Here is a 27,410-nt window from a genome sequence, read left to right on the forward strand (position 1 = left end):
ATGGATTTGGAAGTTAAAGGAGTTGCTGCATCCCCTCGAAGAAAGGCTGAGTTGTCAATGAAGGGGAAGAAATATCAGGTAGTCAATGGAAGGCTTCTGATTATTTTTCTTCCTTACTTTGACATTTTAAAAATATTTTAATTATACTTCACAAGGTTTTTAGTTTGAGGTTAAAATCCATTCTGTCGAGAAGACACCTTTTAAAGAAACTATTTTTGTCAGAAAGGGATGATTTAGTATGACAGCTTCTCAAATGAAGGTGAGAAATTCCAATGTAAACAGCTATCCGAGAATCACTGCTACTCTGAGTACTTAATTGGAATGTGGGGGATTTAAGAATGAACTAGTACTTGCAGTTGAAAGCAACAGAGGCTTGAACATGTACTGTGTGTGCTATCGCCAGCCACTGGTGAAACTGGCAACAGGTGTGTCTGTGTTTTTGTTTTGCAAGACAACAATAAAGTAAAGCAGCCCCCAAAATATAATTTGAAAAGGCATTATTTTAGGTTGACATGAAAAATGAATCTCAGTGCTCTGTGTTCAGTATGGAGGAAAATGATGTTTTCCAGGTATTCCTAATAGTCTACACTTTAAAATAGGGTAGGTGTGTAAACCTCACAGGTTCACTGTAGTAGAAACTTTAGGGCCAGCATTTGATAGTCCCTACGAATATGATCTTAGATCCTGAGGGCCATTATTTTCCTAACTGCTAAGGTAAATATTAATATTGTTAGTAACAGTTGATTTTTCTCGCAGATACTTTATGTCCATGAATGAAAGTTAATTTCTAATCCTCCCTCATCCCCCAAGCACCCATTTTACTTCCTTATTTGTTGCATGACCCCATTAGGAATTCTTGGAGTTTGACTGCCAAGTTGCTGGTCTTCTTTTCAGTTTGATTTGGAATGAAAAAAGATCTTTTGTAAACATTAATACATCAATGCTATAATGTTATTTTATATATATAATATATAAATATTGTATATAATGTTATAATGTGGTTTTTGAACATTAAATACCTTGGACAAAAAGAATATTTGGGGCATTTAGTATAGGTTGTAAAAGAAAAGAAATGTCATTTTTTCCTCTAATCTCTCATCCCTTTTTTCTTTCTTTCTTGTGCAGCTAAGTTTCCAAATTTGGACTTTTTAGTCCACGTGATTTTTAGTAGTTTGCAAAAGTAAATCTTAAATTAAAGTTATGTGCTTCACCCCAGTGTTCACAATGGTTTTTGTTTGCTTTCTTCCTGATTTGTTGACTTCTAGAAAAGGAATTATATTAAAGCTTTAACATCTAGAATTAGCTGCCTTCTTTGCCTCACTACAAATAAAATAGAACAGAAAAAAGAGAGTTGTGGGATGTAATGCCTTGTTTTTGATGCCTTGATGGCCTTAGGTAGGTGACCACAGGGTGGCGGTGCTCATTACGTGCGGAGAGCTCTCAAACCGGGTGCCCGGGCTCGTTCTGGAGTCACTAGAGGGTAGTGTTGCCGAACTTCTGCTTCGGGAGCAGCTACAAGGCTGTACGGCAGGAAAGGAGTTACAGTTTTGTGCTCGCTCTCACATCGTGAAGGATGTTCGAGCACTGCTGGAAATAGGATTCTGCTCAGTTTAGGCTGTGATGCTGAGGAGTGTGAAAACAAAAACGCTAGCCCTGGTTCTGAGCGTTCCCAAACAATTTTTTTTTCAGACTGGGAGGCCGGTTAGGTGAATTGTTACCTTGTGCTTGCCCCAGGCAGCCTTCCCTATGGATTTGCTGCTAGCTGTTTTCAAAAGCCTATAGGGGGATAGGTGATGCTTTAGCTCGAGTCTCTTTTCCTGCTATGTTCTTGCTCAGTTGAGTTTGGAGATCTGTATGGTATTCAGCATTGCAAAATAAATAAAGTGAACTGCCTAGTCATCATCAGGACTGCTATGGTAAAGCTGAGATGAAACAGTTACACCAAATATCAGGGGTTCTTTGGGGTCTGAGCTAGCTCCTTGTGAGCCAGCTGTCAGTCTTGTGGTTTTGGTTTAAGGGTTGGTTCCCAACCAACAAGATCCATGTGACCTAAAGCCTTGTGAGCAGTGATGGTACAAAGCCTCAGCACACATGGTTTTTAATGTATTATTAATAGCTGATGTGGATGCTGTCTAGATTCTTAATGGCTGGAAGTCTTACTATCATGATGAATATTCAGTCTGCTAGTCTCATGATGTGTAAGAATTAGATTTCAATGAGAAGTTTTTTGGGTTTTCCCCCTTGTTAGTAGTGTCTTAGTCAAGTATGTTGGACAGATACTTTAAGCCTCTAATTTTAAATATTTAAGGAGAAATTGAAAAGGGAGAACTATGTATTTTAGTCTGGATCCCTTAGGTATGTAATAATGGGTCATTCTTTTAGGGTTGGAGATCAAATAGACAGGCTACACACAGTCCTTGCCCACCAGAGTAAGTTTGCTTCTATTTCTGATCAGCTTGTTTAATTGTGTGTATTATTAATTCAATGCATTTCCTTTTATAGTGATGTGCAAATTAGTATTCCATGAAATTTATCATCATAGGTTTGTTTTCTGTGATTTATATTTGGAGTAGAATATTTGATGTATTATTTTCTTTGGAATTAAGTTGATTTATGTTTGGCTGAGTGGAGATTTAATTACAGAGTGGGTAAAGATGGAAGAGACCACATTGGGTCTAACCCACTGGTCCATCTGGTCCAACCTCCCTGCTCAAGCAGGGTCATCCCAGAGCACATTGCTCAGGATTGCATCCAGATGGTTTTTGAGTATTTCCAGTGAGGGAGCCTCCACAACCTCTCTGAGCAACCTGTTCCAGTGCTCAGTCACCTGTGGCAAAGAAGATTTTTTGGGTGGAACTTCCTGTGCATCAGTTTCTGCCCTTTGCCTCTTGTCCTATTGCTGGGCACCACCAAGAAGAACCTGGCTCCATCCTCTTCAGAGTGTCACTCAGAGCTACATATTTACATTGTTTTTCTTGACTATTTTTAATGTGTCTGCAAAGGGAGAAAAATGGTATTTTAACTATTGACTGCTTTTACAAGTATTACAGTAAAAAATACAGAGAAACTGTTGTGAAGGGTTATTACAAGCAATGGGAAATTTTGTTTGTGCTTTTAAAATTTAAAACCTTATAATGACTTTGGCACCTAAGGAATATCTACTCTTCCAAGGACCATGATTGATAGTTTAGCCAGTTTTGTTTACTGAAATGCCTTAGAGCCAACGTATGTAATTATTTTATAAGTGTCTGTGACTATGACCTTTGATTCTTCCACCCAAAGTCAAAACATTCCAATTGCTGTGTACTGTCTGTCATTATCTAATAAAAAAAGACTGAAAGATAAGGAACTCTCTTATTCCAAGAAGATAAAACAGAGTTGCTTGCAAATATTGGTGGTAAAATATAAAAAAAAAAAGTGTTCACGGTGCTCTGCAATATACCTGGAGTAAAGGCAGAAGGTACAGAGATGCTTTGATGAATTGGAGATGTTTTCGTTTCTTGAAGCAGATCAAAATACGTTGTCTTTTACTGTGTTAATCTCCTATGGAAAGTTTAGAAGATTTGCATCCCAAGTAGCAATTGCTTTCCTGTTGTCTCTCTGTTGACTGATTATAGAGGAATGTTGACTTGGATGTGCTGTGGAAGACAAGAGTAAGGCACCCCTCATTTATGGTCACGTTGCAGTGGCTCCTGTCAGGGACTGAAGAGAAGCCAATGTGGGAGTAAAGAAGGATCCTTTTCAGCTGCCAGGGTACTCTGCTACTGGGGAAGAGAAGCTCTGTAGCCACTTGCTGAGCTGAAGAAGGGGCTAATGGAGATTTGCTGAGTAGGCCATATCCAGTTGCATGGAAATTTTTGTGAAGGACCTAATAATAACTAATAGGCAGTGCTTTTATAGTAGTTAAAAAATAAGGGGATGTATTGCTGTTAAATTGTTTTAACTCCCTGCAGGGTGCCATGCCTAGATCTAGGGAGGCTGGGAGATTCTGATGAAGAGGTAATTGTAAATTAATTTTGTCTCAAAAAGTTTTTAGAATTCACATTTTTCAGGAATTTATAAAAGTATCACTCTGAATATAAAGCAATTGTGATTGCTTGTCCTTTTTTTCCTGTGATTTTAGGATGGGGACTCTTGCATACAGTACACTGGAAGTTCTTCTCATAGGTGCCAGCTAGATTCATCTTCAGAGTGGAGAACGTCATTACAGACTCCATATGCACAGCATCGACATGTCAGTCTGTCACTGCAAATATCTTTATAATATACCCCTTTAGCAGTAATTTAGAAAAGCATGCATATTTTTTTTATGTAAGTTCTGGTTTTTTTTTTCTTTTGGTTAAGCTCATATCTCCAAGTGCTGTTAGTCCAAAATATTTTTAGCAAAGTCCTTTTACTGAGATTATTTAGAATATTTAGGAAAAAAATTTTATTACATAGCTTAGCTCTTTGTTGGTTGATGCACTTATCCTTTTGTTGTACTTATTTTTTAAGAGCTATATTAACAGTGGAAATAACAAAGATTAGTGGTAGTAAGTGTATGATTGAAGACAAAATCCATGTTTACAAACACTAAGTATTATTTCTATGGAGCAGTAGTTACTTCTGGTGAAAACAAAACTTTTGGAGTTACTTGCAGCCATTTAATTTTTTTTTTTTCTTAGGGCTGTTTTCTTTAAAACAGAACTGTGACATAAACTTTGCAATTGTGTCTAATTTGTTGATGCTCTTTTTATTGTTAAAATTTCCTCATCATGTTAGCTTTCCACCCCTGGATGACAAAGAAACTTAATCACCACTAGTCTTAGGTGCTTTTTAAAGAAAATCAGGAGCCCAGATGCTACTATTCTGATTTACAGTACAGTGCAACATTGTTCAGGATCAATATCCACTATAAAAGTTTTTAGAGTTAATTTAATTACTCAGTTATTACACTTCCCTGAATTCAGGAAAAGAGTTCTTTAGAATTCTTATATCTGAATTAAGTATGAACAAAATAAATGTAATAATTTTTTATTTGATCATAATACATCTTTCGTGCTTTCCTTTAAATAGGTGTCTAGAAAATTGTGTCAGAACAAAATGGAGGTAAAGAAGTTGAAAAAATACAGACTGACAAAAAGTCTTATCAGTTCAGTACTATGGTATATAGTCTGAAAATCTAATATGTTATAATTTCTTTTATGTGACAGGAACTAGCTTAGTGGAGAAACTATTAAAAATACACTGATGGAAAGTCCATTATTTCAAAAATATTTAACTTATGTAAACCTAAGAAATATCCAAATGAGTGTTTAAAAAACCCCAGGATTTTAACTAGAAGGAAATCCAATTTTAAATTAATTTGTACAGAACTGCAGATTGGCTGGAGTTCAAGGTGAATCTGCTAAGATCACTATTTTGTATGTTTCCCTATATAACCAAATGGTTTCTCTACTTGAAAAACAATTTCATTTAAGTAGAAACTGAAATGGTAAGTGGATTTTTTGTCTTTTTAAAATAAAGTACTAAGCATATACTTGTTTTTAGAATATGTGCCCAACATAGGCATTCATATATGTCTCAAGATGTTACTGTAAACATGTAACTACTGATAGGTTATTTTCCTTTCTACTGCCTTGTAAATGTGCAAACATGCTTCAGTTGTTATGGCCTTTTTGGGTCTGGATGCTTATGCTTACACTGCTTGACCATTTTTTTAAACAATGTTCCTATGTATAACTGTAAAGCTGCAGGATTGCTAGTAGAAGGTTGGTGGGGCATTGTTTCTCAGGGTCTTTCTCCCTTTTCTGCTTTCCTTTATCTCTTGTTGCTTCCTTTCTGCCTTGACTATCTCTTAAATACTGAGTGCTCAAAGTATTGGAATGTATCTTTCTGTTGGCTTGCCCTTTCTCTTTCTGTCTCTCTTTCTCCCTCCCCTCTTTCTGTCTCCCTTCTCCCTCTTGCTCTCCCTTTTTTGCCTGACTTGCTCCTCATCTTCTTTTTTCTGGAGAAGATTTTTAAGGTGTTTTAAAATATTTTAATGTATTCCTCTGAGAGGCCTTTACTTCTGCATTTCTTGCTTCTGGGGCTCTGACCAAGCTTTCTCTGATCCAGATAGATTCCAGCTTCTTGAGTAACTGTGTAAGTAAATCTTCCTAAAATAGGTCACTTTTGGAAGAAAAATTTAAATATATTCTTATAATTCAGGAATTAACCAGGGAAGGGATGTGAATCCTCTTTTGAAGGAGAAAGTTGGCTCTTCAAAAACATAAATCTTTTTGGATTTTGAGAAATGGTTTTCTAGAGCAGGACTGTAACACTGTTGTTGCAAGATGAGTTGCAAGTGTTGAGCAGAGATGCTAGAGAATGCCACTTTACTTTTTTTGTTGTTAGCACTGAAGGAATATAACTTAAATATTGAAGGTGTTAGTTACTCATGGAGACAGAAGAGAATGGAATCTTGGACTTCTGTCATTGCTGCTCTTTCTACTGATGCCAGCCTCTGTTGTGCAGAGCCCTGAAATGGGTGTAAGGTTAGAAAAGCACTCAGCTGTGCAGCTGATGTTGTTCTAAGGAACAGTGTCCCAGTTCTCATCAGCCATACAAGAGTATTAGAGCTTCTAACCAAAAACATCCATCCATCTATTTTCAGCCATCCGAAAAGCAAATGTCAGAATTTCCATTTTAGTGACGTTATGAGGCAGAATCACTGAATCTGACTTCTTTCTTTAAAAGTGATGTAAAACCATGTGAGTGTGTATGTTTTAGATTTGAAAATGGTAGAATTTGAAGAACTCAAAATTAGGCTGGAATGTGCAGTCCTGTTTGCATTTTTTCTTAATTTGAAGCATCATGTCAAGAAGTTTCAGATATTATACTGGATAGGAACTAAGAAAATGCTGTTCACATTCAATAGACCAGACAGAAGCTTTTATGTTGATTACTCATTGCTTTAACATTCTGTTTGGGAGCAGAAGACAAGACCAGAAAACCTGCCATCCGTCAGAGACAGATCCAAGTTGAAGCACGGTCAGTATGAAGCAGGTACAAAGGAAGAATATAAGCAGCATCCTCAGAGAATTGCAGAAAACAAAAAAGACCACCTCCAGTGTCCAGACACTTCCATAAAGGTAGCTAGCAAAGTAGAAATTTAATTTTTAAATAGCAAATGTACATCACTATTTAATTACACTGTTTGGAAAAAGGTTTGCACGTGTATGTAATTAATTTCATGTTTTTATTGTAAAGAAATAAAAACATCTAATTTAAACATCTAATGTTGAGTAGGAAATAAACTGTAGGAAGGTTGTTTCAGTTGTTGCAGAGAGAGAAACTGAAGTGCTCTGAGAATTTATGTATGGTTGTGTTCTCTGGTAAAGAAGGGAACACTGGCCTTCCTAGTGCACTTCTAGCCTGAGTCTGAAGATTAGCATGATTGATAAGGGACAGCTTAAAGCCTATAAGAAGAGGAGAGACAGCAGAAAGATCTTGGTAAAGTGTTATTTCCAAAACCAGAAATTCATTCCAGCTTTTTTATTTTTTAAATCTAGAAGTACTTTAATTACTATTCTGTAAATTTGGACTTAAAAAAAGGAAAAATGAAAGATTTAACCTGTTCCTTAGAGAACTATTAACACTGAAAATGCAAAGGAATGTGGGGTTAAAATAATGAAAGATATTATCTGTACTTTTTGCTTTGATGTGGTATAAGATTCAGTACAGCTGGACTGCAAGCTGTACTAATTTTGCCAGGTTTCTTTTGTGTTTTCAAATTAAGGTGGAAAGAAGGGTAGATCAGTGGAGAGAAACTGGAAAACAAAGGGGTGAAGAAACTCAACTTTCATCTTGTTTAGAAGTGATAGTGGAGGAAAGTGGTTGAACAGGGAAAGATGCATCATTGTAGATGAGAGGAAGCAGGAAACCTAAGTAAGCAACAGCTGTGAGAACTGGTTGAGTGCTAGATTCTGCTGAGGGTAGATGGCCATTTAAGAACCTTAATAGAAAGTTAAGTATGCAAATGTTGATAGAACATCTTGTGCTCATTGCTTTTCAGAGAAAAGGTTTGTGATGAATAACAATGAGTTTACTGAATTTACTTTCTCAGCATTCAGTAGAATGAAAAGGGAAGGTTTTTCAAAATAAAGATTGTTTCACATATTGTAGATAGCTTTAAAAGAGCTTTCTCTTCAAGTTGTGCTTCTAGCGATCAGATAAAGGAAAATCTGAAAACTATTAATAAGCATTCTGTGAATAATAGGTGAATGAAAAAAAAGTTGAGGTATTTTGTGGTTTAGTTTTATGTTTAGTGGTAGATAAGATTTTCTGTTCTGGAGATTTGTTATAGTTTTGTTTTGTTTTGTTTGTTTGTTTGTTTTTCTTTTCTAATGATTCCACTGTAATGTGGTGGTCTGATACCCATATCATCTGTTTTTCAAGGAGTGCTTCCTTAATATGCACTTCTGCAAGCCCATCAAAAGGGTATTTACAGGAGGAGCCAAGTTATCTGAAGATGAACAAATAGATGGCAAATGTATGCTGGGAGAGAAAAAGCAGAACTGACTTTTTTTTTTGTGGGGATTTTGGGTTCCAGAAAGATACTTGCTAAGCACTAGAAGCATGTGTGTTAATTCTTCTCACAGATTTTAATATAATGTCTATCAGAACAGATTTTTTGTGTTAGATATTATCACTGCCTGATTAGATGAATAAATAAAAATATTCCAATGCACTTGTTTTGCTTGATTAGTGGAACTTGTAACAATTTCTCTTTTCTGTAAAGAAGGTGGTCATAGAGGAGATTGCTAAAAATGTTTCTGTCAAAACTTCCTGTATCCTTTTTTTTCCTATTGTCCATGTAGGAAATATTTCTGTAATACTCTGGGACTGGTTTACAAGTCTGTTAGAACCAGGAGCATGCTTTGGCTTTTCCCTGTCTAGGCTATATTTAACTTCTTCACTGGTCACAAAGCAGTATCTCTACAGTGAGCTTTGGGCTTTATACCTAACAGCAAATCCTCTGCTTTCACTTGGCTGTTCCTGTGCAGAACAGAAAAAGGATGAGTTCTTCTCCTCAGAGATACTAAAGTCTGCTTTCTCTGACTTGCTGCTGTTTTTTCACAAAGCTTGTAGGAACACAGTATTTTTGAGATTTTTAAAATTTATTATTTATTTCAGTATAAATGAAAACTGGTAAGTATGCAAAAGATACAGATCTTGCTCTCTAGTCTTTCCTTGTAAGTTCAGTTTCTGTAGAAAGCTAGGCTTAAAAAAATTCTCTTTTAGTTAGCATGAAGTGGAAGAAGTAGACACTTTAAAAAGTAAAGAAGAAAGTAGTATTTTTAAATAAATTGTTGAGGAAAACATGTGTGGGTTTTTTAGTTTGTTTTTATTGCAATTCATTAAATTTGAGTTATAAAAATAATGTATTTTTGTGTAGGGTACACAGCTTGAAGATGGACAAGATTTTGTAACCCTTGATAAGAAAGCTCTCCTGCACCAATGCTATACAAACAAACCTTGTAAAATGCAGCACAACATAAGGAAAACAGAAGCTGTAAGTATGTGGACTGGTATTATGCTGCTAACCACCTAGATGTGGAGAATGGCTTTCCAGATGTTCAACAGAAGTTATGCCTTTGGAGATTTGAGTCTAGTATGTAATTGCACCCATTGAAATCATGTGAGTTTAAACATTTCTTTCAATGGGAGCTGAACTGAGCAATCAGGTGAGCATTTTAAAATCTTATGTGCAGTGCTTGTATTTTATGCAGTAATCTATATAAATGAGAACACCAATTATGAGTAATATATACAGATACATTCATACAACTGGGAATAACTGAGGTAGTTGAGTGAACCTAAACATAATGTAACATTCAGTGTTAGAAGCTGGACTTTGATGATCCCTGTGCATCTCTACCTGCTCAGGATATTCCATGATTCTATGATTTCCTCTGATCTGTAGCTTTTAGCTGGGCCTGTATTCAATGGTCCATGGATTCCATAATTCCATCAGTTAGTATTAGATTAAGTCAGCAGCAGCTTTGGCTGTGTCTTCAAGCTCTAGGGATGGAGCTTCTTCAGTGTCTCTAAGCAACACCTTCATGTGATATGCTATTCTCTGTGTGAGGAAGTTCTTCCTATTGTCCACACCAATTCTCCCAAGGCTCAGTGTGTAACCTTTGCCTCCTGTTACACTGCTGGCTTCTGTCAAAAAAGTTTGGTTCTCTTTTCTTTGTAACTTCTCTTCAGAATGCCTGACAGCTGCTAGTTCTGCAAACAAAACCAACCCAAGCTCCCTTAGCTGCTCCTTTCAATTGCTTTTGCTCTGGTCTTTAGTCAGATTCTTTCTGATGGAAGGAGGGAGCCCTGAAGTCTGGAAACCACCATGGACTCAGTAGCATGCAGAGAGGGGAATTAAAACTTTCCTTACCTGGATGTACCCAATACGCATCTTTAATTTATTACATATAAGTGAATTTTACTCTTTTTGGGACTGAACAATAGGAGTCTTGCCCATCTGAGGCCAGGCCTTGAATTTAGGATCATTTACAGGGATGAAGAACCTTGATTTGATATTGCATGATTCAGTATTTGCATATGCAGAGTGATGGCTTTTATTACTGGTTTTTGAAGGGATTGCTGAAAAGGGTTATGCATTCTAACTTTCTCATGGAATAATAAGCCTTGAGACATTTAATGATTTTTCAGAGTAAATAGTAATTTTAATTAATTTTATTTGCTCGTCACGATGCATTGAATTTTGCATCATTGCAACCATTTGTTTTTTCTAGTCTTGTTGAAATGAATGCAGATATTGCTCTACTGAGATCACTGTTAATTTTCATGACAAGAAAATCTTTTGAGGAAGTACTTAAACTTTTATTTTTAGAATAAATTAAAAAATCTATACTAGTGGCTAAGATAATGGAAAAAAGTCTTGAAGTATCCCTAGAGTAACTACTTAATGCTAAAGCAAGTACAGTGAAAGCCCTGAGAAAGGGAGCAGTGCAGAACTACAAAATAGAAGATATTCTGTAGCTGCCATGCTTTAAAATAAAGCCAGCAGGTGTCTGAGAAAGGTGTTACTGAGGCCCTTCAGAACCCTTTTGTTATTCATTAGCACTCATGGTCAGCACAGGCTCACTCACTCTCTCTTTTGAGGACCATCTCAGGCTCTCCTAGGTCCAGCTTCTGATAGTGGTAGAATACGGGAAAAAACTGGCAGCAGTAACTTCATGTGTATTAATTTCATTTTGTATATGTTTCCTTAATTGTTGGCATTTCATTTTATCTACTTGAAAATTTTGCTCAAGAATACACAATGTTAGCATGTCCTTTTGCTGTAATAATTACCAAAAAGTCAAATGCTAAAGTAGAACTCCTCTTGATTTTTCTGTAATTTGGGATTAAAGTTTGCTAGTGGGGTTCTGCAGGGCTCCATCTTAGGCCCTGTGCTCTTCAACATCTTCATAAAAAATTGGGCACAGGACTGGAAGGGATACTGAGCAAGGTCACAGATAATACAAAAGCTGTAAGGAGCTGCCAACTCCCTTGAAGACAGAGAGGGCTTGTAGAGAGACCTCAACAAATCAGAAGGCTGGGCAGTCACCAACCACATGGAGTTCAATGAGGGAAAGTGATGAATTCTGTGCCTGGGACAGGACAACCCTGGATGTAAGGACAGCCTTAGGGGAATGAGATGCTGGAGAGAAGTGCCATGGAAAGGGACCTGGGGATCCTGGTCAATGGAAAGTTGAACATAAGTCAGCAGTGTCCTGGCAGGCGGGAGGCCAACCTTGTCCTGGGGGACATCAGGCACAGCATTGCCAGCCAGGCAAGGGAGGGGATTGTTCTGCTCTGCTCTGCACTGGGGCAGCCTCAACTCAAGTGCTGGGGGCAGGTTTGGGTGCCACAATATCAAAAAGACATGAAGCTGTTAGAGAGTGTCCAAAGGAGGGCAGCAAAGATGGTGAAGGGCCTTGAGGGGAAGCCTCATGAGGAGCAGATGATCTCCTAACTTGTTGTGTTCAGCTTGGAGGAGACTGAGGGGAGACCTCAGTGTGGTCTTCAACATCCTCACGAGGGGAAGAGGAGCGGCAGGTACCAATCTCTTCACTCATGACCAGTGACAGGACCTGAGGGAATGGCCTGAAGTTGTGTTGGGGGAGGTTTAGGCTGGGTCTTAAGGAAAGGTTCTTCACCCAGAGGGTGGATGGGCACCAGAACAGGCTCCCCAAGGAAGTGGTCACAGCACCAAGCCTGACAGAGTTCAAGAAGTGTTTGGAGAATGCTCTTGGGTACATGGTGTGATTTAGGGGTGGTCCTGTGTGGTGCCAGGAGCTGGACTTGATGTTCTTAGTAGGTCCTTTGCAGTTCAGTTTGTTCTGTGACTTTGTGAATCACAGCCCATTGCCAATAGATGTCATATATAACCTCTGGAGAAGGTTGGTTTCCTCTGAATGTTCATATTTAGGGAACAACAGTAACTACTTTTGCAGTGAGAGCTGCTACAAATTCAATGTTTGCCTCTGCCCTCCTCATTTTTGTAATTTCATAGCAGAGCTTTTGTCTAAGAGCAGAATGGAAGATGTTTCATGAAAGATTACATTCAGAGACCTAATTCAATTGAAATTTAAGGTGTATGGTTTTCTTTGTTTGGTTTTTTAAAAATCAGATTCTTTTTGGCCTGCTAACTGGTTTGGATCTATAAGCTGGGCCCATGGAATATGTTATAACAAATACTGCCCTATACTATCACCATGTCCTCCTTTAAATCATTCTTTTTAATACATCTGTTGCAACAGTTAATGGGTAAAGAATCAGTAACCCAGAATAAAGCACCCTGTAGTTTTTGCACCTGGCAGGTGCAAAAACGAAACATGAAATAAAACTAAAAAGCGTCCTACCTCTTACAAATCTGAAATCTAAAGCTTAAAATCACTTTGCAATACCCAACAGCTGGTCTGGTGTTGCATTAGTTATTTGGGATTTTTTGATTTGGCTTTTTTTTTTTTTTTGACTAGTGCCAGTCAGTATTTATTTGAAGATTGTGAATTCTACCCATAACATATGTGTGGAATTAGGAATTATCTCTTATAGGTACCTGGGAACTTTTCAGTTCTTCATCCACACAAAGGCTAGATCTCTCTACAATTTACTTTGCACACAAGACCAATTAGAAAAATATCTTAATTCTTTAGTTTCAGAATATCTAAAAAAGAAAGGTTGCATAACCCCCTTCAGTGACAATAATCTCTATTTTCTCATAAATAAAATTAATTTTTTGGAATAAAAGGCAAAATAAATGCAGTAAAAAACTTCAGGAATGTGGAAGATTAAGAGAGGTGCTGAGGCCTGGTTATTGCTGGTGGCCTTTATACTGTCCTGGGCCATCCTCTTGTGCTTTGGTTTCTCTCTGTGTAACAGGTTATGATCAATGCCTGCACACTTTACAGTGAATGGCACAAGGTTACTCTAATAAAAATAGTAAGAAGATCATGTTAAATCCCTTTTCCCTTTTAGGATGATATTTCCTGAAAGGTTTTTCAGATTGACCTGTCTCAGCAGAAAATTATTGTGGTATGCAGGAAAGAAAAATCTTGCAACTGAGATTAAGTCTTAAAAGAATTTTCTTGACTAAATATTGCTGGAGGTAAAGTTTTATTCTCTTAGTTGGAATCTGTGTCACCTGAAAAACCTGGAATAATGTGAGTTTCCTCAGGCTCTATTGTACTTAGAGAATGTATTAGAAACAATACAGAATTAAGGATTTTGTCTGTAAACTTAAATACTGGAATTCTCATATTTATTACAGCTAATATGCATAGACAAATTGAGTGTGTAGCAGAGAATATTATATGTCTATTTTTAATGCAAATAGACTATTAAAAATGTAAAAAAATATTAATTGTGGCATGGGTAAGTTTGTGACCTCTGACTGCTGTCTTAAACGGGAACTTATTATTTGAAGTGCTTCCTATTATATATTTCACTTGTTCTCAGCCAGTTTTTCATTGCAGGAGGATGTTGCTGCAGAGAGGAGAAAACAGGCTGTTGTAGAACAAGTTATGGTGGATCAATTATATAGGTAAATGAATTTATAATGTAAAATTTCAATTTTCCCTACAGAAGGATTAAGATCTGTTAGTGTTTGGCTTTTCTTGCTTAAGAGGTGTTTTGATCATCTTGTTCCAAGTCTTACGAAGCCTTATGTAGTAGCATTATTTGCAAAAGTTCTTTAAGTGAAAGGCTTTGTAATGCAACTTAAAATATCAGTTTAAAGAGCCATGTGTATGTTATTTTTTTTCTGGAAATAATTCCTAATTTTATGCTTGAACTTATTTTAAGGTCTGTACAATAGCACTAGCTGTTGAAAATTACCCTCTTGCACCTCAAGAAAATACATGGATGCCTGATCTTATAAATTGCACATCCTCAATATTTATTGTCCTTTCTAAAAATCTTAGCTTTATTAATATTGATTAATCCTTTATTAATACTGGAACAGCACCTCTCAGGCATAAAGGAGTATTATACCAGCTCTGGGCATGTAGGAATAAAAGGCACTATTATAAATTGAGTTGGTCCAGGTTGTACAGTAAGATCTCCTGCCTTCATTGCTATCCCTTTAGCTTCAAGAAAACATTGCTTGTGTGCAGAAAGATCCCTCTATTTTAAGCATGCTTTAATAATTCAGGGCTTTATGCAAGCTGTCTGGTTATGACAATATAAGACAATGCAAGCTAGTTTAATATAGCTTCATGTTACTTTATACTTACAGAAAATTATCTGTGGGTATGTCTAGATTATTTTGCATTCTGTGCATAGTTTACAGACTCTGGAGTCATCTGCACTGGTGTTCTAGCCCATCAAATACTAAGATTTTGATGTTGAAATGTTGTTGCACTTCACCATTTTAGTTTTCATTTGTTTCTGTTACAGTGGCAGTTTAAATGACCTATATTGTTTGAAAGTCTATTAACACTTTTACACTATTTAAAAGCTGGCATGACAAGAAGGTTGCCTGAGGAAAACAAGACTGTCAGGAAACACAATGTTAAATTCCAATTTTAATCCTCAGGATTAAAATTATGGAGCTATACAGAGTTGAAACCCCCAGTTTTCAGATAAGTGCTTGGCTTGTGTCATATCCCTTTAAAGGTTATTACAGAAGTGATCTTAAACATATTCTGGTCATGTTGAAGTGTTTTAGTACTACTGATGTTTCATTAAACATACAGCTTTGTGCATCTTGGATCATGGATGCCCATTCTGTGTTTATCCTCCTTCTGCTGCTTTGCCTTATTTTTTCCACGTCTTCCTTCTCCTACTCGGAACCCTTCTGTTGATAATGTCAAAACAATATTCAGTAGTGCTGCAGCTGCATCAGAATGAAGTTTTAATTTAAAAAATCTCTCTGTTTATATTCCCAATATAACTCTGCCAGTACTTCTAAACAAATTGGAATCAGATATCAGGATGTTAATCGGAAAAGATTAGTTCAAAACTGTTGCATGAATAAAAGCTATTTAAGGAAATATAAAAGTATTTTGAATATTTTTTTAGTAGAGCAAATCTTGCAATTAAATCAGTGTAACTGATGTGTACAAAGATGTATCTGTATAGATCAGAGAGCAAGTTTAGAAGACTATAATAGCCATGCAAAATTATTTCTTCCCTTCTGATAACCATTTCCATAGCATAACAAGCATCTCATTTATTTTTAAAGGTTCTCTTCTTTTGTTTACTTGTTGAACTGATACAGAGAACATCAAAATGTTCAAAACCCAGTTAATCTGTTCCTTTTTGCTTGTTGGGACTTTGAGATCCTCTCAGCTGTGTAGTTAGCACTTTGAGGGAGGAAGTGCCAATGTTTTTTGTTGGATGACAGATTGGATGGGGCTCTGAGCAATCTGGTCTAGTGAAAGGTGTCCTGCCCACAGCATGGGGTTGGAACTAGATGATCTCTAAGGTCCCTTCCAACCTAGGCTACTCTGTGATTCAGAGGTGATGTCACTGGCCATCACCAGTGCACTGCCAGAATATTATTGCATATGTTTAATTTTGTGAAACAGACTTAAGAATTTGTAAAGATAGACAAAATTTAGGCCCACAAATTTATGCAAGCTTAGTGGATCACTCCAAGATTGTATTACTGTATTATTCTTGGGTGTTTTCTTTCCTGCATAAAAATATGTAAGACCTGAAATCCAGCCACACTAACAGTCAGAGGGTTTCTTCCTGCTCTTTGTGGTCAGAGCTGTTATAAGTGATCAAGAGCAGTCCCCACGTTCTGATGTTTGCAAGGAAGCTCAAGGACTTCTGGGAGCTGGCATGGCACCAATGCGTTTTAGAAAAAGGACCCTCCATGAAACAAAGGAAGTTTATAAAAATAAATGTTCTGCTATGGTTTTTTTTTTTTTTTTTTTTTTTTTTTTTTTTTTTTTTTTTTTTTTTTTTTTTTTTTTAGTTCTTTGAATTCTGTTTGCTTTTCCAGATGTTCTGTTTTTGGCTTGGATCCACCAACTTCATATGAGGCTTTTTTTGTAGCTTTTCTGTGATTGTTATTGCCTAATGAGACAACAGGGACCTTTTTATGTGAATTCTCTATGAATTATGATTGATTCATAGAATTTATAAAAACTGGGAGAACATTGTTAAGCTTATGTTGATATTATTCATCACAAGGACTTGCCAGCCTTTTCCAAGTGGTTGGATGCTTGCAATCCTTTTAGAGATTCCTATTCTCAGGTGCATAAATTGCATAAATATGCATCTGTAAATGCTAATGTAGATCTTCACAATAATCATACTTTTCTTTCATGTTTTGATTTCTGCTGCAATAATTAATCCTACTGGCATTTAAATGACATTCCTGGACTGTCAGCATTGAACTAGTTGCTCCAAGGACTTAAAAAGAAAACCTGAGGAAACACTGTGATCCATAAAATTAAATGAATCTGCCGGTCTCAGTTTTGTTCGGTTTTTCTCAACATTCAGGCAAGAATTTCTGCTTTGTGCATTTTAACATCCCGCTCTTAAGTCTTTCTCATCAAATGTCATCTTTGTATTTTTAAAAAAAGGAAAAAAAGACAAAAATAACAGTCTCAATTTCTTACATCCATCAGATAGAGAAATCTTCATTTCTGGAACTAGTAATAGGACCAATATAAAATATTTATGAGGGTAAAAATGCCCCCACCTGGATATTTTTGCAAGAGAGTGCATTGGTTCACGGAAGTGTGGTGGGTGGTAGAGGTAAAGGTTTATTCTTTATGTAAGTGCATGTAAACAAAATTTCCCATTCATATCTATGTTCTCTGTGAATGTACTCTCATATTACATAATAACAGAACACTTTACAGCTCTGAGTTGCTTTCCAATTCAGCTACAAAGGATCATCTCCTCAGCCAGTTGCCAAGGATACTGTATTTCATGGTTTTTGCTGTTTGAAAATGGTTGAGTTTTATGTAACAATTATCTGGGAGCATGTAGGTATCATTAACATGCTGTATTATTTTCACAGAATAAGGACCAAATCAGGACTAACTGAGAACATGCTCTCCAACAAGCTACGCTTTGACAGTAGGATTATATCGAGGTAATCACAAATTTTGTGAAGCTTTTCAATGCTCTGAATTTGTGAATGAGGATTACTCTCTTGAACTGATTAATTGCACTGAATATTTCTGCTCCCTATGTTGAAGGAAAAGAGTATGTGTGGGTGTCCTTGTGTAGTACAAATTTTGACGTGGCTAATGGATAGTGGCTTTACAGTCCCACTGTACAATGTTAAGGTCTGTAAGCAGTGTTATGTTACCATCATACTCATAGCTCTATTCAGGACAGTTACCACAGGGGCTGTGTAAAATAGTTGTTTAAAATTATTTTAGCCTTATCTTAGGTGTGACAAGTACTATAAGTAGTAGTGGCTTTGCAACTTGTTCATAGCTCCTTATGTATTAAATTTTAGAACGCTGTGATTTGAGTAGTGGTAGCATAAACATGTTTTTCAGTTTTGAAAGTGATGCTTTTCTGCAGCTGTGAGCTGCATACTTGTTAGACACAGCTGAATATTCAGCAACATACTTTCATGTACCTCAATGAATGCAGTAGTCCTGGCGTATGTAATCCTTTAGTTAATCAGTGAAAATTATATAGGCATACTAAAACATGAAGCCTTGAGAGGTGTTTTAGCATTATGGAGAATGGAATATTGAATTAAAATACGTGACCGAATCCACAACTTGAATTTCATGGTAGGTTAGAGAAAATAGTCAAAAAGCTCTTTAAAAAAATCAGTTGTACAGCATGCAACATTGGAAATAAAATGGATACTGAGAGCAGCCTTGAGGAGAAGAACTTGGGGGTGCTGTGGATGAGAAGCTCATCATGATCTGGCAGTGTGTGCTTGCACCCAGGAAACCAACCGTGTCCTGGGCTGCACCAAAAGAAACATGGCCAGCAGGGCAAGGGAGGGGATTTGCCTCTCTGCTTCTCTCCTGTCAGACCCCATCTGCAGTGCTCTGTCCATCTCTGGGGTCCCCAGTGTGAGAAGGACCTGTTAGAGTGACCCACAGGAAGGTCACAAAGGTAGTCAGAGGGATGCAGCACCTCTCTTAGGAAGACAGGTTGAGAGAGTTTCATTGTCCAGTCAGGAGAAGGGAAGGCTCCAGGGAGACCCTTTTGCCTTAGACCCTTCCAGTGCCTACAGAAGGCTGCAGGGATGTTGGAGAGGGTATTTTTTTAAAGGGTATGTAGTAATAGGACAAGGGGGAATGGCTTCAAACTAAAAGCAGGAGGGTTTAGATGAGATAAGGAAGAGGCACTGGACAGGTTGCACAGAGAAGCTGTGGATGCCCTGTGCCAGCAAGCATTCAAGGCCAGACTGGCTGGAGCTCTGAGCAGAGTGGTCTAGTGAAAGGTGTCCCAGCCCATGCCAGGGGTTTTGGAACTAAATAATCTTTAAGATCCCTTCCAACTCAAACCATTCTGATTCCAAAATAAATGTTACTTATGTTAGGGTTGAATTGGATTTATATAGATGAAAAATATAAAGGTGCTTTTCAATTTTCCTTGTAGAAATGGTCACAATGCTTGTAGGGAGTTGGTTGGATTTTTTTTTTGTGTGTGACAAATCCCTTACAGTGTATGAATTTCGACAGTTTGGAAAAAAACAGGCAAGATTAATTACTTTTTAAAAGGGTTTTAGAAAACATATTTTGCCATATCCAAGAAGCTTAAATAATTCAAAACTGGTACTAAAACAATTATATTTATTTCACAGGACAAATGCCTTGCCTTTCATTCAGAAGGGAGTTTATCATCATCAGCGTGGACAAAGAAAGGCAAAAGCTTATGATCTTAGTGACTTCTACGTTGTAAGTTTTCTTCTGCTGAATGTAATACTATTTCTTTGGAGGTAATATTTGGATATTTGAATTGTAAATTGTGATCTAGCCTTCCAGAAAGGCCAAAAGTCTTCCCCTTAAGAGACATTTTTGAATTAAAGATTTTCAGAAGTCTGGATTGTTTTGTTGTCCCACGTTTTTAGGGGTTCCAAATTTAGGTTTCAGATTAAGCTGTACTTTTCAGTTCCCCCCCTAGAGGGCATAAGACTGCTGACAGTGTGGACCTTTTTGGACGAAGTGATCCACTCGGGAAGGAGAGTCCTCAAATAGACCGAAGTACTTGTTGAAAGTAAATAATCTTTCCAAGCTCTGCTGTCATTTTTAACTCGAAGCAATGATTAAATATTTTTTAAACATGAAGAAATTGCAGGGTAATTGTTTTTAACCTACAGTTTGAAATGTAAATAACAGCTATTTAAAGCAAGTGTATGAAACAATATAAAGCTTTGTCTACCAGCTAATCTGATGGCTGATTAAAAATCATATTGCACATTCTTTACTGCTGTACTTCTGTACTGGGTAAAGTGTTTATGGTTTATAAATACTTGAGCAACTTTTCAAGTACAGACTGTTTTCACCAAATTCTTCAAATGCTCCTGCAAATCTGAAGTTTGGAGGAAAAGCCATGTTTGTGAGAAATGTAGAAAGTTAGTTTTTAGTATGTTTTGTCTAATCACATGCCTATCCTAACAGCTTACACAACCACCTAAGAATTTTGAAGATGAAATAGATGAGCTTATGATATGGAAGATAAAGCTACTTGTTTGGATTTTCATATTTTATTGTCATGTGTATTTTTCCAGCCTGCAGATGGAAATGTGTTCTGAATAGAGATGTATCATTAAGTCATCCAGAAAATGTACTGCACTGAGTTCAGTACCTCTTTGGAATGATGCTGTGTCTGTAAATCTCCATATCTGCTATCCTGCTTTCTGGGCTGACATTAAGATATGCAGATCTCTCAAAGTTCAAGTGGTTGAGACCCTTGCACAGTAACAGTGTCTCTGTCTCCTCCTTCAAATTCATGAGTTTTGGAAACTTTACAAACCAAGCCTGCCCAGCTATTAGTAGTTAGAGCTACTGCATTTTTTTATTAGTCTCAGCATTCTTTGCTTTTAGTTTGCTGGTTTTCTTTATTTCCCCTTCCCCTCTATATATGAAATACACAACCAATTTTTAAATCATTGCATGCTTTACCAACAGGGAGCCAATCTGACTTTATGAAGCGTCGATCATAACCTTCCAGAAAGCGTTAAGCAGAACCCTTTCTTCACCCTTCGTGTGATAAGTATTGATGAAGCAGCAATGGATTATCTAAAGTAAGTGCTGATAACTGCTTTTCAAACTACCTTTCCTTCCTTAAGCAAAAAAAAAAAAAAAAAAAAAAAAAAAAAATTTAGCTCCTAATACCTTATGGCTTATACTGCTAAAAGCAGAATCCATATTTAGGCTGTTGTTAGGAGAAATTAGTAATTGATATTAGAAGATTTTGTGTAGCTCAGTAAATTCCTAGAATGGTAAGGAGTAATTTTAAAGAAAGAATTGAAATGTGAATCTTTTCTTTTGCTTTGAGGTCACATATTTTTATATACAATCAAATCATATACCTCCTTTGTTTCAGTTTGTGCACATTGCCTCTTGTCTTGTCAACAGGCACCACTGAGCAGAGCCTGTCTCAGTTTTCTTTACTCCTTTCTTTCAGGTGTTCATACTACTTGAGGGTGAGACCCCTCAAGGCTTCTATTCTCCAGGCTAAACAATTCCAGCTATCCCAGGCCCTCCTCATATATCTTATACTTTGATTCCTTCCTGATTAGGAAGAGAATAATTTTAATCTCAGTTAAATATGTTCAGTATCTAAAGACTACTTTGTTAGCAGAACTTGACTATTATTTTCTTTCTGCAAGTGTTTAGACACATGAAGCTTGTTCTCAGATATGGTAATATTCCTTAAAGTCCCTTTAGACTGAAAGCTTTGCAAAGGAGCCATAGTAAGCTAACAGTGCATAGAACAGTAAATTCAAATTTAATTGGTTGTAGAACTGTATAGTTGTATGATGCTTAGTGCTAATTGTTCCCTCTCGGCAAGGTTTCAATGAAATTAAACACAATATAGTTTAATTTCAGCTAGCTTATGTAAGACATTTTACATCTCAGAAGCCTATCATTCAAGTAGAGCAGCTTTTTCTATCATTTGTGGCCAATCTTATACCTGTGAAATTTGGAGTTGAACCAATGTTATCTCTGGACAGAAGAACCATGAAGAAGAGCTGCTCAATGGGTTGTAATTTTGGATTTTTTACTACCTGTGGTGGAATAGATTATTTCCTTTTTTATACTCTCTCTGTATTCTTTCCATTAGTGACTAAGTTTCAGTGTATCTTTTTCTTCTGTATGAGGATGTTGTTGAGCTCTCTATTCTCTGGTGCCTAAGTCTTGAATTGAGTCCTCTTACCTTCATTAGTATACTGACAGAAAATCCTCTTCAGCTGCGGTCCAAAAGGTCTACTGCAGGTTCCCAGGAGCAGCTACGCCCTTCTGTCACAAACCATGAATCTTTTGGTGTACATATGTTCTAGAGGGAGTACGTTGTCCTCTGCAGGTGGTTGGTGACTTTCCAGTTTAGGTGATCTGATGTAGGAAAGCTTTTAGGGACTTCATAATGGAAGGTGCTCAAAGTGGAGACAAAAAGTCCTACTAGATAGCAGAGAGATAAGTCTTTGGCCTCAAAAAGCAGCAGCAGGAGTATGTCATGGCAAAACACTGGTGAACAAGCAGCTCAGAATTGACAGTAATGATTTTCCATTTTTTAAAATATTCTGATTAAAATAACTGTAGGACTTTGGTTTGGTTTGGGTATTTTTCTTCCAGTAGGTTCTTCCACAATATTTTTTGTCAATCTTTATAGTAATTTCTGATGAAGGCTTGTTGGAAGCTCTTCTCAGAAGGGAACTTAGCAGAAAAAACTCCACAAAATTTAATCATAATTTCTAGATATACTTTTGATCTACATCTTTGCTGTTTGTGTTCTAAAGAGAGATTTGAAAAATATTACATGTTATTTTCCTGTCGGTGATTAAATGTAGTTGCTTTAACAAACTCTTGCAGTGGTATGAGATTGGAATTGAACTAAACTTCTGGAGATTTTATGCATGGGGGGAATTATCCATGGTTAATGAATTAGTAGAGGCAACTCCAGTTAATATTGTTAGAAGAGAATTTCTGCGTATCTGCAAGGACTTTTGTGAGTGCCCTCTCAAATTCAAGCAATTGGATATTGTGTTTACAAGGGTAGTATATGAATTAAATATAAAACTGAGTATATTGGCATTTTTTACTACATCTGTTTTAAATATAGTAATATTGATTGGTAAAATTACATGTAATATTAATTTTGACTTCTTTAGAGTTTCCTCTGTGGAACTAAAGGAAGAGTGCTCCAGGCAAGTGGTTGATGACAGCAAAGTTTTCAAGAAGATCCAAGGTTTGTATCTACCAGAACCAATTCCATTTTAGTTTCTCCATCTTTGTAGAATAAAGAAGCAACTCTGTATCTCATAATGGAGTTTTTGTATTTTTCTGAAGTAGTTGTTCCGAAGTTGCTTTATATGTTAAGTTGTGGCATGTGACCAGTTCTCACAGAAGTGGGCAGTTTTACAGTCTGAACATATTGAGGGCAATAGCCATTTTTTCTTTCCTTATGTGGTCTCTGAAAAAAGTTTGTTAGATATTGCTTGTTAAACATAATTTATATAGATTTTCACTCAAATGTTAAATAACTGATGATTTCCTTTTGGACTGGCATTTTTTCAAAGACAAGGGAGCCTGAATGCATGGGTATGTCTTTCTAACCAGCACCATCATATGTAGATGTGTTCTTTACTTCTATATTGTCTCCATAGCAAGTAGACAACTTCAGGTAAATGTGTCCTTTTTTTCTCTAAATCCTCAGGTATATTCAGAGAAACACTAAGTAAAAGAGGAGTTTGGGTTATAACAGGCTTAGGAAAGTATTTCTGACAAATAGACAAGAACAGAAATGGTTTTCTCTCTCAGGCAGCCTTGAAAGAAGCTCTAAAATTATTCCATTTGGAAATGCCTGAAGAGGTGAGTCTAGCTGAAACTGTAACTGTGGGTATTATCTTTCTTAATTTATGGAATTGCTTCTTTTCTTTGCTTAAATGTATAGTTTAATACTTGGGTTGTGCATGTTTTCTTTTGGTGGTTTTTTTTTTTCCTTTATGGTGTGTTGGCATTTCTGCACTCAGTTCCGTGTAAAGTTCTTAAAAAAAATACATATGTATTTTAAAACATGCAATCATTTTTTACATCATGACATGAAGAAGTGTGATTGCAACCCATTTTTTTCCCTTTAGGTTTTAAAAAAATAATTTAGTTAATGCTGTTTACTTAGTTTTTTTTCTTTGTTTTATATATTATGTTGTAAAAGTAACTGACAGCTATCAGAACTGTGAATAATGTGAATTATGGTCATCAGTGACAGCTGATGACAAGCGTTATTTTAACAAATCTTTGAGTGAGTAAGGACTCAGAAGTTTGGGGGGTTTTGTGAGAATATTGTAATTTCCCATTATAGCAATTGTTCTATTTCAGCGTATAGTGAAGAACTTTGGCAAAATATTTTTAAATTGAAGGACTTTGAAACCTTATGGCTTATTCTTGATGATAGCAAGAATGATAAGGTCGACTGTGGAGAATTTACCCATGCCATATTTGGAGAAATGAATGAATATAGGAAAACATGTGTAAGAAAAGTAAGTTTTATTGTAGATATTTTAATTGTAGATATTTCGCAGTCTAACTTTGGAGCTAGTCACTCCTCTTATTCTAGTTTTTGGGTTTTGTTGTTATTTTTCTTAAGTTCTATACCTGGAAATTGACTTCTTGAAGTTTCAGATCAGTTTATCAACAGAAAGGTAAATTAGTGGACTGCATGCTGTTCCATTGTTAAATTAGCTCATTTAAAATTCTAGAATTAATTCCTTTATTATTTTGAGTTTTCATGCATGTGTGCTGTTCTTATCGTTCAGTCCCATGTATAAAGTGTCTGGCACCCTAAGATGATCTCTTCCAGAAGCCTGTTTCCTTATTCTGGCGAAGGACAAATTTTGGCAAATCTACATCTGTAGACTTTCTTCCTGCAGTGCCTGAAATAGGATGCAGTAGTACTTGTCTCCTTTGAGACCATCAGTAAGAGTCATCATATTTGTGAGACATGTTATATGTGAAATGCCACTTGTTATTTGTCTATAATGTAATGTGGAGCTGTTTGCAGTATCAGACACTGATCACAAACCAGCCAAAGGAGAAGCTACTGGATCAAGAAAAATGACATATATTTTCATGCTTTCAATCATGGAGGATCTGACTCTCCTAGCCTTACATGTGGAGCATGTGTATTTGAGTAAACTGAAATGCAAATGAAGCTGCTGTTAGCAGTGCTGGAGAGGCTGTGGGGAGGCTTCTGCCAGAATGATGCAGAATCTTAATAATTGGAGGAGGCAGAAGGGAAGCAGCTGAACTTCTGATTCTAATGATGAGCAAGAAATTAGGGAGAGTAGACAATTTTTTTTTGTGTTGACCAGGGGACACGCATTTGATGTGAAATCTGTTGAAGTAAAATAATCATGAAACTGCATAATCTAGAAGGATTTTCTAGTATCTGGTGCCTTGCAAAAAATAGGTAAATTGCCATCATCCATTGCACAAGATCTAAAAGTATGTGGTAGGTAGTTAAATGTTTTATAGAATTGATCTTTTTATCTTTCTACTTTTTTTCTCATGAGATGCTAATATGAAACTCTTTTTTCCCCTATAGGCTTATATGAAACTAGATTTCAACAAAACTGGTAGTGTGCCTATGGTAGATGTCAGAAAATGTTACTGTGCAAAGAAACATCCTGTAGTATTGGCAGGTAATTCAGATGAACAAACAAACAAAAATCTGTACCTACAGAAATCATCTTGTTAGCAGAGATAGCAGATCCAGAAACTGGTTGGAAATAAGAACTGTTTTCATATTTACTTAGACTTGAGCTGTTAAAGGGGAAATTCTTAATCTCTCCAAACATAACTATAAGTAGTAAAGAAGTTCATATACACAATTTTAATACTTGCCCTTTATCAAGCTGCTAATACTGCCTGTATGCAGGGTACTTCTTTTCCCTACCTCTGTAAGCAGTTATTTCACAGCTTTCATCTGTAAGTTATCAGTGGCAAATATGATCTTAATATCTTTGACTTAGTAGGGTACTCTCATTTTCACATTACTGTTTTCCATCAAAGTGTGCAAGGATTCTAACTGACATGGAATGTACTCAGCACTTAAATAATTTATTCAGAAGGAACCTAATTTATTTCTAGGACAGGTTTGTCATCCTGTACAGAGGAAATGCTGGTTTCTTCATTATTTTTTCAGGATTCTCAAAAATGTTTAAAGTCTGCTGTTGAAAAAATAGGAATTTAAATACTTGTATGTCTGTTTTAGAAAACAATACCTCCATGCACCAAACTAGTCACTGTGAAAGTCTCCAGGATGTCATGACCCTTTCTTTTTTGCCTGTAGAAGAGAGGGTTTTTTTAATATTGCCAGTGATTTTAATGGTAACACAAAAAGTCACATGGGGATATAGGGATACATGATATGATTTTTTTTTTCCAATGCTGTAATGCCATATTTTTTGCACTTTTTTTTCCTCAATGAAAATACTCATCTCAAGTATTATTTTTATAAAATTGCTAGGACAAAGATGTAAATTGCAGAACACTTTTCAAATGCCAATTTCCATCCTAAAATTTTCCAGAACTTTGGAGTTTTATTACAGTAAACATACACTTTCTTACAAGATAAATTCAGAATTTTAGTTTACAAATGCATGATGCAGCTCTTGCAGTCATTTGAAGAAAAATATTTTCCTGTTCTCATAATTCATTGAAATTGGCTGATCCCATGTTTTCTGTTGATACTTAACTCTATCATGCTATTAAAGTAAGGTAATTTCTACAGATGGTAATAAGTGAAGCAATGACAATTCTGAAATCAGAATATTGAATTTTTTTCATGAAAAATATATTTGCAAACTAAAATTTGAAAGTTTCTTGCCTGAAATATATTAAATACTACATATTCACTCTTCTTTAAAATGTATTTAATTGAAAAATATACTTTCACAGGCAAAACTGCAGAAGAAGAAATTAAATCATCATTTCTAGAAGCATTAGGAGAGTCCTGCAGCAACTCCAATGAAGTGTCCTATTCTGAGTTTGAAGATTACTATGAAGGATTAAGTTTGGAATTGTGGGTGATGATGATTTTGTTAATATCTTAAGGAATTCATGGGGAATTTAGAGTGGAAGATGACAAAAAAGAAGAAGGGACACTTTCTAAACAAGGAGTGACTAAGTAAGAGAGGATTTAATCTTGATGGGCATTACTTTATAATTAGTGTCTTAAACTGATTTCAGGGACCGAAAACTTCAGATGCTTTCAGAATAATAAATGGCAAATTTCATGGAGTGTCTGTTGAGTTATGCTAGCCATTCCTATATAAAGATGCTGTTCATGTCTTTTCACTGGAAATTATTAAGGCTGTTTCCCATACAAAAAGCAATATTTTTAAAATATTAAAATATACTCTCCTATTTTAAAATAAGAGGGAATTAGAATACTAAAATGCCTGAAGGGGTATGTGCAAGAGAAAATTTTGTTTTATGATGCATTGTGAAAAGCTTCAGATTTGGCTGCGTAAATGTGAATGGTAGCTTTCCTTCAGAAATTTTCTTTTAACGTTCTTTGTCTTGCTTATTTTTTCTTATGCTGGTACTTGGCTTGAAAGAAAGCAGGTCATCCTTTTCCAATTTTGAGGATGTCTGCTGTACTGAAAGTGCAGAGATGTTCACAGCATTTAGCCCCTTGGCCTGTGCACCCTCTTGACTGATCTTGCTTTGTCATTTTGATCCGTCATTCAAAACTGAGCACTGGGTCTCAAAGGTTTT

The 27,410-nt window shown here is 36.3% G+C and overlaps 1 protein-coding gene across 1 annotated transcript; it reads left to right on the top strand.

Annotated features, from left to right (window-relative positions):
- CAPS2 (calcyphosine 2) lies at nucleotides 1-27,410 on the top strand. The gene is given in 16 exon segments (XM_059846900.1): nucleotides 1-78; nucleotides 2,383-2,429; nucleotides 3,954-3,999; nucleotides 4,124-4,241; nucleotides 6,937-7,112; nucleotides 9,419-9,535; nucleotides 14,004-14,071; nucleotides 17,510-17,584; nucleotides 19,271-19,364; nucleotides 20,598-20,713; nucleotides 22,802-22,878; nucleotides 23,347-23,501; nucleotides 24,050-24,169; nucleotides 25,234-25,330; nucleotides 26,589-26,702; nucleotides 26,705-27,410. Coding segments are annotated over 16 exon segments (1,557 nt in total). The 3' UTR covers nucleotides 26,764-27,410.

The sequence above is a fragment of the Haemorhous mexicanus genome, chromosome 5 (genome assembly GCF_027477595.1).
Source record: "Haemorhous mexicanus isolate bHaeMex1 chromosome 5, bHaeMex1.pri, whole genome shotgun sequence".
NCBI classification, from domain to species: domain Eukaryota; kingdom Metazoa; phylum Chordata; class Aves; order Passeriformes; family Fringillidae; genus Haemorhous; species Haemorhous mexicanus.